Source organism: Copadichromis virginalis, linkage group LG16 (assembly GCF_057382275.1).
Source record: "Copadichromis virginalis isolate Kocher_CV1m ecotype Utaka linkage group LG16, C_Virginalis_male_GT1.1, whole genome shotgun sequence".
NCBI lineage: Eukaryota > Metazoa > Chordata > Actinopteri > Cichliformes > Cichlidae > Copadichromis > Copadichromis virginalis.
Window position 1 is genome coordinate 4,844,827 of NC_140633.1, and position 14,248 is coordinate 4,859,074.

General features: G+C 42.1%; 1 protein-coding gene across 3 annotated transcripts in view; it reads right to left on the reverse strand.

The window, feature by feature from the left end:
• Nucleotides 1-14,248, reverse strand: part of LOC146690116 (titin-like) — a 218,377-nt gene that overhangs the window by 145,745 nt on the left and 58,384 nt on the right. For 2 of the 3 annotated variants that reach the window (XM_085434978.1, XM_085434981.1), the window contains exons 55-73: nucleotides 13,950-14,228; nucleotides 13,575-13,862; nucleotides 13,207-13,485; nucleotides 12,608-12,889; nucleotides 10,623-10,901; nucleotides 10,226-10,507; nucleotides 9,846-10,124; nucleotides 9,331-9,618; nucleotides 5,552-5,830; nucleotides 4,986-5,267; nucleotides 4,114-4,392; nucleotides 3,733-4,020; nucleotides 3,069-3,356; nucleotides 2,644-2,934; nucleotides 1,993-2,280; nucleotides 1,736-1,846; nucleotides 1,361-1,646; nucleotides 1,058-1,241; nucleotides 896-979 (exon numbers count right to left, since the gene is read on the reverse strand). In XM_085434978.1, the coding sequence (XP_085291104.1) occupies nucleotides 896-979; nucleotides 1,058-1,241; nucleotides 1,361-1,646; nucleotides 1,736-1,846; nucleotides 1,993-2,280; nucleotides 2,644-2,934; nucleotides 3,069-3,356; nucleotides 3,733-4,020; nucleotides 4,114-4,392; nucleotides 4,986-5,267; nucleotides 5,552-5,830; nucleotides 9,331-9,618; nucleotides 9,846-10,124; nucleotides 10,226-10,507; nucleotides 10,623-10,901; nucleotides 12,608-12,889; nucleotides 13,207-13,485; nucleotides 13,575-13,862; nucleotides 13,950-14,228 (4,916 nt within the window). Of the gene's footprint in view, nucleotides 1-895; nucleotides 980-1,057; nucleotides 1,242-1,360; nucleotides 1,647-1,735; nucleotides 1,847-1,992; nucleotides 2,281-2,643; nucleotides 2,935-3,068; nucleotides 3,357-3,732; nucleotides 4,021-4,113; nucleotides 4,393-4,985; nucleotides 5,268-5,551; nucleotides 5,831-9,330; nucleotides 9,619-9,845; nucleotides 10,125-10,225; nucleotides 10,508-10,622; nucleotides 10,902-12,607; nucleotides 12,890-13,206; nucleotides 13,486-13,574; nucleotides 13,863-13,949; nucleotides 14,229-14,248 lie in introns of those variants that run through there. The other variant, XM_085434979.1, reaches the window with a different exon arrangement.

Consider the following 14,248-nt stretch of genomic DNA (forward strand, 5'->3'; position numbering starts at 1 on the left):
CTCAGTGACCTTGACCTCAAGGTCAAAGGTCAGAAGTCAAGTTTTCTGAAAAACTTGTAAATGTGATCATTTGAGAACAAGGCAACATAGGATTTTGAAATCGATACCATAGGTGTATCTACTAAAAGGCTCAGGGGAGTAAAAAGAAGTTAGCTGACTAACAAAGAAATCAGTGAGAGATTTCTAATTGCTGCTGGAAAACACTTTAGAGAGCTGTAGACACCCAGTTCACGATCACGATTAAATAAGCAACTCTTTCCGACCGTTGCAAGTAAAAGCTTTACTCAATAAAGTTAAATATGATTCAACTAAAACAAAATGTAAAACTTTGGATTCTACTGTGGGCCTAAGAGTATTACGGTGGCCCAAGGAGGGCAAACGGATTTAAGAAAACACCAGCAAATAGGAAAACGCTGCAAAAGCACACAATACACAATGGAAACAGAAAAAAGACAACGGGAATGAAAGAAACATGACAAAAACTACAAAAACAAAATCAGAAAGGAAAAAAGAAGTGTTTCAGGGGACACAATAACTTGACGGAAACATTTCCGTTTTCTTTCTGATTGTTTTCTGTATTTTCTTTATTGTCTTTTTGTCTGTTTGTGTTTTGTGTGTGCTTTTGCAGATGCTTTCAGTCCGTTTGGCCTCTCAGGGCCACCGTAAGATTCAGCTTCAGAAAGATTTTGTAAATTGATGTTATTGGTGAATAAATCTCCTTTATTTTCATTTTTATACTGATGACCTGCACAAACAAAAGTTATATTTACCTTACTGCATCTTCCTCTCTGAAATCCATTTCTAAATTCTTTACAAACATTATGAAACGATGAATTTCAAGTTGCATTAACAGTAAAGCTTTGGTTTTCAAAACGGACTTTGCACATGTCCTGACCTCAGTCCGTTCCATCCTCTTCTGCAGGTCAGCCACCAGCCTGGCCATGTCCTCATCAGACTCTCTGTCTCCACGGTCTACCTCCTGTCAGCAACACAAACAAGTGCATTAGACATCCACAGATTCAAAATCATCGGACCAAGTGATTGTGGAGACCCTTACTTGTCTTCCACTTTCTTCAGCTCTCTCTTTTTTGAGCTGCTCAATTGCATGCAGTAGGCCTCGGTAGTCAGTGATACCGTACATCCGGGCGTATTTCTCATACTCTTTCGGGTCCACGTTTCTCAACAGCTCAACTATGTCAATGTCTTTTTCCTCCTGTGGGCTCTTTTGCTTTGATGGAGTTCTGAGAACAAGGAGATGTCATACATTTTTAAAGATAAACAAAATGACAATGACAAATTGAACGACATTTAAACGACATTTCAGTCTGAATGATTCTGTGTTGTCAGATTCTAAACTCACTTCTTCAGTTTAGCGCGGAGGTCTCCCTCAAGCATCACTACGTCCTTCTTTTCCTCTACGTGCATGTCAGTACTGCACTCGATCTCGCCATGTTTGTTGGAGGCGACACACCTGTACTGACCAGAGTCCGATTTCGTCACTTCTTTGATCTCCAGTTTGGCCTCTTGGCCCTTCTGTTCAATGGAGATCCGGCCACCATGGGTCACTTGCCTCCACTTCCCTTTCATCCACTTCACACTGGGAATGGGGTCACCACCCACCTTTGCGATGAAGGTGGCGGTTCCCTCTGTGAGCAACAGGTAGAGGAGTTAGATCAGAAATGCCTACGTTTTTACACATTTGGATTGTGCATTGTGCAAATGTTGAGACCCTCACTCTCGGTAACGTGTGCAGTTTTAGGCTCTTCAATGAAGAACAGATTGTCCAGTTTTTTGGATGGAGAAGCTGCTGGAGCTTCAGCAGGAGACAGAGCTGCTCCAGGTTTCTCTGCAAGATGACAAACTACAAATGAAAGATTCTCAAAAGCAACAAAAATCTGAATTTTTCAACTTTTGAGAAATAAAAACAATTACAAATAAATAAAATCTTAGAGTACAGATCTGAGGGGATTTAACCTTTTTTTTTTTTTTTACCTTTGACAGTGACTTTGGCTTTGCAGAATTCGCTGCCAGCCTCATTGGTAGCCTTGCAGAGGTAGTCACCAGCACTGAGTTTAGAGACTGTGCTGATCTCCAGACATGCTGTGCCATCAGAAAAGCTGATTCTAGTGCTGCTGGATGGTGTCAACTCCTTCCTGTCCTTCATCCACTGGATCTTCAGAGGGGAAGATCCACAGACATGGCACCTGAGAATTAGCTTTTCGCCGTCATCCACAGTTGCTGGTTTGAGAGGTACGTCAAACACTGGGGGCTTCTTGGCCTCTGAAAGAGAGATAAGCCAGTCTGATTTATCTGACTGTACTGCTGTCAGTGCTCAGATTCAGATTCATAAACACATCTGAAGACCTTTAAACAAAGACTTCAAAGTAAATTCGAATAACAGGGTTAAAAAGCAAATATACATGAGGAGAAAAAGTCTGACTTGAAGCCTTCATTAGTTAACAATTTAAGCAAGATGTTTAACCAACAGTCCAAATCATCAAAGATTATAACAATGGAATAAAGAAAACCAGAGACTTCGATAAACATACCAAACCACTAAATAAGCTCTGTCATTTTTTAATCATTCCTGCTAGCTGTCATTCTGTGAGCATCAATTATGCTTCGACTTTAAATCAAACATACCTGAGATGCCAACAGTGACATCACAGGAGGCTTTCCCAGCTTCATTAGAGGCCTGGCACGAGTACCTTCCGCTGTCAATCACTTGGCTGTTTTTAATGCACAGCACTGCCACATTACTCTTAAAGCTGATGTCATACTTGTCAGAACTCTGTATCTCCATGTCATCTTTGAACCAGCTGACTGAAATGGGCTGCGACCCGGAGACTCGGCCCTCAATCTTCACCAGTTTGCCCTCCATGTCCTCGATGTGCTCTGAGGGCTTTTTGGTGAACACTGGAGGATTTTTGCGCTCTGAAATCAAGACAAGAAAGTAAGAATGATGAGAAGGGGAGCAGCTTTCAAAGACAAAACAATGTCCTTCGAGAGACGTGAATGCTTTAGAAGAGAGAGCCGAGATGGCATGAGTGTGCCCCAGGTTCAAATACCTTTGACAGTGATATCAGAGGAACAAGAGTCCTTCCCCATGTCATTAGAGGCGTGGCAGAAGTACCTCCCTGTATCTGATTTATCTGCCTTCAGAATGGTCAGGTGAGGTGTATTATCCACACAGCTAATCTTATAATTCCCCCCAGAGCGAATATCTTTGTGGTCTTTGGACCAAGTGACTTTAATGGGGGTAGAACCAGTCATGTGACATTCCAGCTCAATGCTGTCACCCACTGTCACCTCCTGTAGTGACAATTTCCTGTCAAATACCGGAGGGTATCTGGGTTCTGCAGAGTGGCGAATGAATGAAAGGAAGATAAAAGAACAAATCTTTAGATGGACACGATTAAACAGTTTGGGGCCTTAAACAGCTCAGCACCATCTGACCAAAGTGCTGTCAAAAATAATAAACAAAAGACATTTAGAACGTCTAGAACGTGAAAGAGAAAGGTGGTTAAGTACAACAGAGTGGGGCATTTTCAGAAACGTGAGGAGCAGTGACCAGAAGTCATGAGGTCTCCTAACACAGTTTCACAATAAATAGAAGACTCGTTTTTGTCTAGTCAGAATCAGTAGGTGACGGTGAGATATCTAAACGTTACACTGTTTGCTTCATAAGCATCCAGTATTAATGAATCAACCATCCAATCATGCGTCACACACCTTGCAGAGTGAGCTTGGCTCTGCATGAAGCTGAGCCCACACTGTTGGTGGCCACGCAAGTGTACTCCCCAGAGTGCCTCATCTCACTGTTGTTGATCTGCAGAACAGCTGTGTTATCATCGTACAGCATGGAAAACTCCTCCCCCTGACTCAGAGGTTTGCCGTCTTTCAGCCAGGACACCTCGATGGGCAATGAGCCAGCCACGCGGCACTCAAAGCGCACTGGCTGGCCCTCAGTTTGCTGCAGGCTGGTGATCTTCTTTGGGAATGATGGTGGCGTTTTAGCTTCTGTAAAAGATAAACACATGGCAGACATTAGTCTGAAAAGCCAGTGATTTTTACAAAGGTATAAATTCAGTAATCTGGAAAACTAGGTTTTACCTTGCACATTGAGTCTGCAGCTGGAGGAAGCAGAGCCAATCCTGTTCTCTGCCTTGCAGGTGTACTCTCCGATATCGGACTTGGTGGCTTTACTTAGCTTCAAACAGGCAACACCCTTTGTGTACTCCAGCTTGCAGGTGGGGCTAGACCTGACTTTGCCATCAGCCTTGAACCAGGACACCTTGATCTCAGGTGTGCCTGCAACCTGACATTTCAGACAGACAGCATCTCCAGCTGTCACCTCCATGGGCTCCAGTGACTCAGTAAAATATGGTGGCTCTGTGTGTGCAAACGCCAGAAAACATAGGGACACACTGTAAATTAAATCAGATCTACAGGCTTTGGGACAGCTACACATATAATAAGTCTTGCTTTGAGTGTGGTTGTATGTATTATTGCTTATAGATTAACCTATCAGGCTTTTCCTCATCATATAGTCTTATATGCAATTTTACTGAATAAAAGTGGGCGACTGTAACATCCATAATGCAAAACCTCTGGCTTCTGTATGTTTGAGGTTTCCATATTTTTATACCTTTGCAATGTGCTGATATCAGTTTGTTACTTATTACTGCAGGTTTACAACCACTGCACACTGCTTCTAAGTAGAGTCTCCTGATTTGCCTAATCAGAAGGAAAGACTTTGTTGAGGTGGTCGGCTCTGAAGAGAGTATAAAGTTTGACTCTCGATTATTACCTAATAAGGGGCATTTTTCATTCTTTTAACTATTCAGTTTGTGTTGCTCTTTCTATCTAACATTCACACACATTTGTACTCTGGTGGATGCATCGGACGCTTGCCCAAGAATATTTTGCAGGAACAAATCAACAAATGAACCCAAACAGAGTGGGTTCAGTGATCTTGTACTAACCGAGGATAGAAACCACTGCCTCACACGTGTCTTTCCCAGCATCGTTGCACACTTGGCAGCAGTATTTTCCTGCAGCCTCCTTGTCATCAGTGCTGAGACACTCTAAGATACAGGAGCTTTCTGTTGTGGTAATGTTGTATTTGTATGAAGCAAAGATCTGCTGGCCATCTTTGTACCAGCTCACAGTGATCATGGGGGTGCCCGTGTATGTACACTCCAGGGTTAATGGTTTGCCCTTCTCAACTGATATGTCCTTCAGCTTCTTTGAGAAAGTTGCTGGCTCTGAAAAACACAATATGTTATTAAAATGATTGCGTTAGAAGAAATTTATAGACAAGAAAAACCTAAAGTCGATTGCATTTAACTAATTAATGTTGCTAGCAGAAAGGTGTGTGGTGCCACTGAAAAGATATTTGCCCCTTTCCTGATCTTAAAATATCTGTCACATGTACGTGTTTTAATATTAACCAAAGGTAACAAAGTTACCCAAACCTTACCTGGGATTAACCACATTTTAAAAATATATATTTTTTAGTGAAATAAGAAATAAGTTCTTTCTGGCCAACCTTTGACAGTGAGATTCACTGGATAGCTTTCTTTTCCTGCGTCATTAATGATCTGACAGGTGTACTCTCCAGCATGAGATTTGTCCACGTTGTAAAGCTCTAACAGAACTTTGTTATCATCCAGGGAGAAATCGTAGCCATGTCCAGCTACGATCTCTTTCGTCCCTCTGAACCACTTGAGTTTGAGAGGGGCGCTGCCTTTCACCATGGCTGAGAACGTCACATTAGAGCCTGGCATGGCCTCCACTGGCTGCGGTGGCACCACAAACGTTGGAGGTTCTGGGTCCAAACAGAAATATCAAACATTTCTATCAGACATAGAATTGTCAGGGCAATAACAGAACGGGCTAAAACGATAAGATGACTGCATTACAATCTGAATTGTTGCCAAAAACTGTGATTTTTGCCTCAGTGAATAATAAAGGATTCTGATTCTACTTCTATCTTAACTGTTTAATAAAGGTATTGGGGGGCAGGAGGTGGGGCCCGTCACATGTGTGGGCACCACAGAGGACAGGTGGTCTCCTGTGGGGTGCTTGTATCTTTTCCCAACCTGGTTGGTACAGTGGTCCAGACAAGTCAAACACCTTGCAACCAAAGAAAACATCAGCAAGTAGAAAACTGCAAATTAATGTTCACAGTGGAATAAAACAAAACCTCACAAAAACAATATTGATTTAAAGGAGACAATAATGTGACGGAACAGCTGAGAAGGTGACTGATAGCAAATGTGTATCTACAGGATTGCATGAATCATGTGTTGAGCACACACATTACTCCAACACTTCTTTCAATCCACAGCTCTTGTCTCGCCTAAATAATTTTTAATGTAATTATATTTCCGTTTGTTTTGTGTGCTTTTGCTGCAATTGTCTATTTGCTGGTGTTTTCTTAGGTTTCAGTGCATTTGAACCTGCAGAGCCACTGGGAGTGGGGTCTGCCAGTAGTGAACACTATATTTTAGGGTCTTTACCTTACAATATAAAGCACCTTGAGGCAACTGTTGTTATAATTTGGTGCTTTATGAATAAATAAAATTTTATTGAATTCTGTTATTGTGAATTTTGATATAAAACACCACCTGTTACGCCTGAAACCGTTTTCTAACATTCTAACAACAGTCAAAATCCAAGAATATATCAGATACATTCTGCATAAATATTGATTTTTACAAGTTTATCAGTTCACTATTTTTAACACATTTTTTATGATTAGTTGTCATAAGTACAAAGACAGTAATCAAAGAACATTGTCACTTTAGATTTGATTTGTGATGTTGCAGAGCTCTGTGTGCATACTCTGATGAGAACAGACACAGATGGTTTTGTGCATGGACTGTAGGATTTATTTGTCACAGAACTGTTTTTCATTGTAAATGGTAAATGGCCTGTATTTGTATAGTGCTTTATTTAGTCCCTGTGGACCCCAAAGCGCTTTACAGTCAGTCATTCACACACTGGTGATGGCAGCTACATTGTAGCCACAGCTGCCCAGGGGCGCACTGACAGAGGCGAGGCTGCCGGAAACTGGCGCCACCGGGCCCTCTGACCCGTAGGTAACGGGTGAAGTGTCTTGCCCAGGGACACAACGACCGAGACTGTCGGTAAAGTGTGTTGGAGATAACCTCACAGGTGACACACTTGGCTTTTATTTTGCTGGCTTGTCGGTAGCAGCTCCTGAAACGCAAGTGTGGCACACATCTGTTCGACCAAATCCAGTTAATCTAAGCGCCAGTTAACCTGGAACAGCGGCCGCCGGTCCGAGTGTCAGGTGAACTGAACTTCAGGTAAGAAGTTATGACCTGCAGTCTATCTGGGTCAGATATAAACCAAGTTTAGGTGGAGTTTATTTTCCTTGTGCTGACTCTTTACAGTCAGTTACAATAACTCGTACTGCGTGCTAGCTAGCATGACAAACTTTTTATACAGCTGGGTGGGTGCTATGATGTTACTGATAGTGAACTTTATTCATAAGGTTAGTTAGTAGAGTTGCCAACCGTCCCGTAAAAATGAAATAGTCCCGCATTCAGAGAAAATGTTACGCGTTTCGTATTGAGCTGAGAAGAGACACAGTTTTTTTCAGCTATAATGAAAAAAAGACACAAAGTTGGATTTATTCTGTCTTTACGCTGCAGCTGCCTCTTCTTCTCTCATTCTCTCCCCCGCCCTCTCCTGTTCCTACTTCAATCATGAAACTGATCAATGATCAGCTGATCGTCTCTCTTGTTTGTTTATCGCTCACTTTGCGCCAGAAAGAGGAAACCAGCGGATGTCGCGCTAAACAACAGCAGCACGTTTAAGCTTGATCAGCTGTTGTTAGAATGTGTTTAATATTAATTTCTAGTATCAGCTGATGTTTGCTGGAGCCACAGCTGCAAAAGCTGCTGGTCATGATGTCGGTTTGGATATCCTAAATGGTCCGTATTTGTATAGCACTTTACTAGTCCCTAAGGACCCCAAAGCGCTTTACACATCCAGTCATCCACCCATTCACACACACATTCACACACTGGTGATGGCAGCTACATTGTAGCCACAGCCACCCTAATGAGAGGGAAACATGAAGGTGAAACCAGGAGATGTCCTTACTGAATCATCAGAGCTGAGCAGGTGATGGTTTACCTTTTAGGTGACAGGAATGAGTTGAAGGGAAGTTATGAACTGTTTCTGAGAGACAAATAACACCAGGATCCTTTTCTAAGCAGCTGACAGCTGGTAACTGTGCAGGGGCGGGTCTAGCAAAGTTTTGCCAGGGGGGCAGGTAGGGCATTAACAGGGAGAGGGGGGCACAAAGAAATACTTTTCTTTCTTATTCTCATTTAAAATGTCTCGCTTTTATTAAATAATTATCTGAATCTTACAACCAAAGTTTTTATCTGACGTAAAATGTATAGAAATCATACATATACCAAAAAGATATCAAGTGTACATCACTGTCACCACAGCGTTTGTTTTCATTCAAAGGCTTTATGGCTTTAATACCTGGTGGGCCGGTCTTTAGTCAAAATGCCCGATTTTCTGTCCCAGTCCAGCCCTGCAGGTTAATACTGGCAGTGTCACCATGCCAGCTGACTGTATTTCATCATCAGCCAGTGTTGTTCTTGATCAATATTACCAAAGTTTACCATAAGGCAGCATAGAAAGTATTTACTTGCTTTCAGGTTTTATTCAAATGTTAGTCTTTTCATTTGTTTCCCCACTTTTTTCCTGTTTCAAAATCAAACACCAGTTTGTGAGAAGATTATCTTCTGTTTCTAATAAGCAGATAAAGTTTTGCATTGGCTAATATGCCAATTGTTTGTTACAAATGTTCGTATTTTAATATTCAAAAATGTTTTTGCCCAAAACATATGTGCACTACATGTCAGTAAAACTACTATGCAAATATTGCTGTCCTTGAATGCTGAGTAAACACTGACAAAGCACTGATTGTATCTCTTGTACTTTATCAACGCAGTATCTAAAAACTTTGCACCGTAGTGGTTAAAATCTCATTCTAATAAGAGTTAAAAGCACATTCGGATTTTTAGGTTTACAGGGTTATTGAATTATGGTTAATGGTTGGTAGACATTTTTTTAACATTATCTGCCAATTACATCTGCCACCCTTCTCCAAATATGTGCCCCTTCTTGGCCCCCCCAACAAAAATTTTCTAGACACGCCACTGCTTTTCACTGAATTAATTGGAGGCAGCTCAGAGAAACGGGTGCTGAAACATTCAACAGACAGCAGCAACATAAAGACTTCTTTGACTGGGATACTGGGATTGGGATACTGACCTCGAACAACCAGGAAGGCTGTAGTTTCTGTGGTTCCCGCCTTGTTGACAGCCTTACATTTGTATGCTCCAGAGTCAGCCAGCTTCAGCGTGAGCACCCTTAGTGTACAGTTGTTGTCACTGAATGAAATCTCATAATTTGGCCCACTCTTTATCTCCTCGTCATTGTGGTACCATGAAATGGTAAAAGGAGATGAGCCTGACACTTTGCACTCTATTTCTAAAGGTTTTCCAACAACAGTGGTACAGTCTTTCAGTTTCCGTGAGAATGTTGGAGGAATCGTCTTATCTGTTTCAGAGGGAAACAAACAATGCTGTTAAAGAGTATCCATTTGTCAAGAAAAGTACCGTAATTTTTGGACTATAAGGCGCAATCGACAGTGCGCCTTATAGTCCGAAAAATACGATACTAGGGTAAAAGTACTTTCAATGAATCCTCTTCCCTCATGTCAATGGGGTAATGAGTGAACACACTGATCAGGATATTCCAGCTCATGGTACGAAGACGTTACCTACCTAAAACAGTGAGATTGATTTTACTCAGGTCCTTCCCAACTTCATTCATAATCTCAAATGTGTATTCTCCAGAGTCAACTTTCTCAGCAGACAGCACATTCAGGCTCGAAATCATCCGGGAAAATGAGATTTTGTATTTTCTCCCAGAAGCCAGCTCAGCACCATCTTTGAACCACTTGGGTATGAGCTCTGGGGTTCCACACACTTTGACCTCCAGGGCAGCCATATCACCTGCCGTCACACTCAGAGCATCCGGCTTGTCCACTATTTTAGCAGGCTCTGGAGTCAACAGAGAGGGAGCAGAAAATACTTAAAATCACACATTCAGGCTCCAGGTAGAAGAACAAAACAGAAAGAGAGAGAATTATATGATTACAAACCTAGAACAGTCAAGTTAGCGAAACACTCCACACTCCCAGCATCGTTTCTGAGTTGGCAGGTATATTTGCCTGCCGTAGTTGCATCAGCGTTAAAGATTTTAACTGCCACCTGGTTGTTTTCATAGGTGATTTTCCTGTTGTCACTGTCCCTGAGAATGTGATCCTTGTCTTGAACCCAGGACACAGTAATGGGTTCAGAGCCTTTAACAGTGGCCACAAGGGTCACCTCCCCTCCCAGTATCACTGTAATGTTTGACAGTCTCTTCACAAATGATGGTGGCTCTGAAGAGAGGAGAAAAACAGCGCAAAGGCAAAGTCAGCAAGGTGACAAAGTCATTTGAAAATCTAATTTTATTTTATATTATTTTAATTTAATGCTATCGCGATTTCTACTGACCTCTGAGTTTAATTGATGTCTGGCAGGTATCGCTTCCTACACTGTTTGACACTTTGCACTCGTATTCGCCGGCGTCTGAGGGCTCTATTCCAATGACATGCAGTGTGGCTGAGCTGCCCTCGCTCACCAGCTTAAACTTCCTGCTCTCCATGAGAGGTTTTCTGTCTTTAAACCAGGTGATCTGGAATGGAGCTGTACCACTGATCTCGCAGTACAAACTTACGTCCTTACCCTTCAGCCCTTCAACAGGCTGGGGTATTTTGACAAAAGATGGGGGGTCTATAGAAAGATGATGGAACCGTTAAAGAGGAATACACGAGGGAAACAATTCATGTCTAGATCTTAAAACTGGAATCCATAACTGTTGAATGAAGCTCAAAGCTGGCAGTGTTGAAAACGTTACTAGAGATTAACGGGTGGAATTTTTGTATGAACATGAAGTCTTAGAAAAGATTGTATATTTAATGTGGAAATTTTATGGAACAATTTGTCATGGTCTGTCAGTCCTCGCTGGTCGAACTGCTTTTAATGTTATGTCATTTGAGTGGTTTGTTTTTAGTCCCCTGTTTCCCTCTGTGTGCGTTTGTGTGTGTGGCCAGTGTGCCGGTTCTCGGGCAACACCAGGCTGGTGGCGTTCCCGGGCTAAGAACAGCCACACCTGCTCTTCAATCAGGATCCATCTGCTGCCAGCGGTCCTCATCAACTGTCTGCTATTTAACAGTGTGGCTGGGCTTCGATCAACGCTCTATCGCTGAGTGGCAAAGTTAGCACAAGCCCGGCTCGCGGAAACTGAAAGCTGTCTCAGGCCATCGTCTGGTGAAAACGTTTACTAAATCGTTACGTCTTGTTTTGTCAGGTAATCACGGGAATTTTGGAAATCCCACTGTTTTGAACACTTTTTGCTTCTCACTGTTTATTCTAATACTGTAAATAAATTCACAGTCGCTACCAGGAAAGTCCTGAGTTTGGGTCATGTTCCTAACACAAAATTGGAATGTGGAATTTTGCTGGGGTCTTAGAATTTGTTGGAACTGCAATTAGAATAGCAGATCTCTAAGAAATGTGGAAAATGAAGTTGGAAGTTGTAGTGACAGCAAATCCGTAATTTAAGTGTGGTTTAAGTTCAGTGAAAATTTTGGAATTGTTGAAATTTGTTACGGAACTTGGAATTTTTCTAAACTGGTGTGGAATTTTGGGGAAAGTGAATTTGAACTATGATGCAGATGAGCTGTTAGAGTTGTAAACACATATTTGGTATGCTGCTGCGCAATCTGCTGCAAATACATCTGAGACTGTGTCATTTTTGTTCTATCGTTAATTAAAATAAGGGCTTGTACGAACTACTGCATTCTGTTTTTATTGATATTTTACACAGTGTCTCATCTTTGATGGAACTGGGGTCGGAGTTTAGAAATGTACCTTCAATATGTTTTTATACCAAAACGGTTGCTCTAAGTACAAATGGACACAGTTGTAAGACTATTGAGATGTGTAGAGATGTTATGTTATCTTGCACTGCAGCTAAGATCATGGAATGATAGAAATGTATCAGAAACTACAACAAGCCAGCACGTTTGTGGAAAAAAACCTATGTTGTACTGCAGACAGGATGGTGAATTCCTTTAGCGTTGTAGAAGTTCAAACATATGTTGCTGGAGCTACAGGTAGAATGGCTTGGATTTTAACAAAGAGCATTACAGTTAACTTAAACGGTTCCATCTCGGTAAGCGTGAAGCGTTATGTAAAATGTATTGGCTCAAGTGAAATGATCTGTTTTGACTTGCAGATTAACATTTTCAGCGGTACAAGAAAGGGAAAAGCCTCAGATGACCCTCGACCATACTGGATTGTTAAATAAAGTAGTGCAATCAGTTATGGATACCAGCTTTAAGCAGTGGAACACAGCTATATAACCCACCAATACACTGAACAGCCACTGTGATCAGAATAATAAAATATATTTCAGAAGTCCACGGGATGCTAACCTTTAATGGTAAGTGTAGTGCTGCAGCTCACACTGCCAGCATCATTCTGAGCCTCACAGGTGTAAACTCCATCATCCTCAAAACTAGTGGAGACCAGTTCTAGCACTGCTACTGAGTCAACAAACGACGTCCTGTAGTTGCCACCGTCTGTAACTTTGGTGTCGTTTTTGAACCAGGTAATTTTCAGAGGGACTGTGCCACTGACTTTGCACTCCAGGCGGAGTGACTCACCCTGCTTCAAAAACTTATTGGCAGGGAGTTTCAGTAGAAATTCAGGTGGTTCTGGAAAGCCAAAACACAGATATGTTATCAGCTGAGGAAACACTCACCATTTAACATGGTTAAGATGGGCAGGAGGTGAGCAGATGAGATAAGCCAAGAATGACGGGTTAGAAGGAAAAGCAAAATGGCTGCGTGAATGCCATACAAATGCTAAATATATTGCTTCATAGAAAACGCAGCAGTGGAAAAGCTGTACATAATAAACAAAATGCTGCAAAGCTACACAAAATGTAACTGAAGGATTGGGTTTTGCCAGCGATGAAGAAATGAGATAAATACATCTCTGCAAGGATTGATTTAAAACATGTAAATCCAACCTTTTACTGTCAGGTTTGCACTACAGTGTACGGAGCCAGCATCATTGCTGACTTGGCAAGAGTAGACTCCACTCTGTGTGACGCCCACTGAATAGAGCTCTAAGAAACAGGACAGCCCATCCAGCCCTATTAAACAAGTAGGCCCAGTCATAAGCTCTGTGTCGTCCTTAAACCATTTGACTGTGAAGGGAGGAGTTCCCTTAAAAGTGCCTTTGAAGCGTGCAGTGGCTTTGGGCAGAGCTGTCTGCGACTCGGGCACTGTCACAAAGCTTGGAGGTTCTGAACACAAGATGAACAAGGTTAAAGATGTACTCACCTTTGGTTTAGGATCATATGACCAATCATGTTAAAAAAAAGCAGTGTCTGACCTTTGACCACGATGGACCCACTGCATTCACAGCTTCCTGCTGCGTTAGTCAGTTTGCAAGAGTATAACCCTGCGTCAGCTCTCTCTAGCTGTTCAATTTCAATGGACACAGAGTTGTCCTGCTGAATGAGCTTGTGCTTTAGACCACTAGAGATTTTGGTTCCATCTTTCTTCCATTCCACAGAGATGGGGAGAGAACCAGATATTTTGCAACATATCTGAACAAAGGACCCCAATATCTCGTGCATGTCTACCAGGGGTTTGATGAAGCTTGGGGCAATTACTTGCTCTGTTGCCAAGAGAACACCAAGACACAAGTTAGACTTTGTGAACATATTATTATGTCTAGCAGCAGCGGCGTGTTTTAGAAACTAACCTAATACAATTAGCTTGACTTTGCAGGTACAGCTACTGATGTAGTTTACCACCTCAAAGACATACTCTCCTTCATCCTCTGTCTGCGCAGCCTGAATCTTTAAGCTGCTGATATTGTTCTCAAAGATCAGCTTGTGCTGCCTGATGGACTTGAGCTCCCTGCCATCTTTCATCCATTTCACCCTGAGTTCAGGGGAGCCTGTAACCTTACAGTCCAGACTGACTGGATCTCCAACTGTAACCTTTACCACCTCAGGTTTCTCTGTGATCTGCGGAGGCACTAAAATCCCAAGCAAAGTC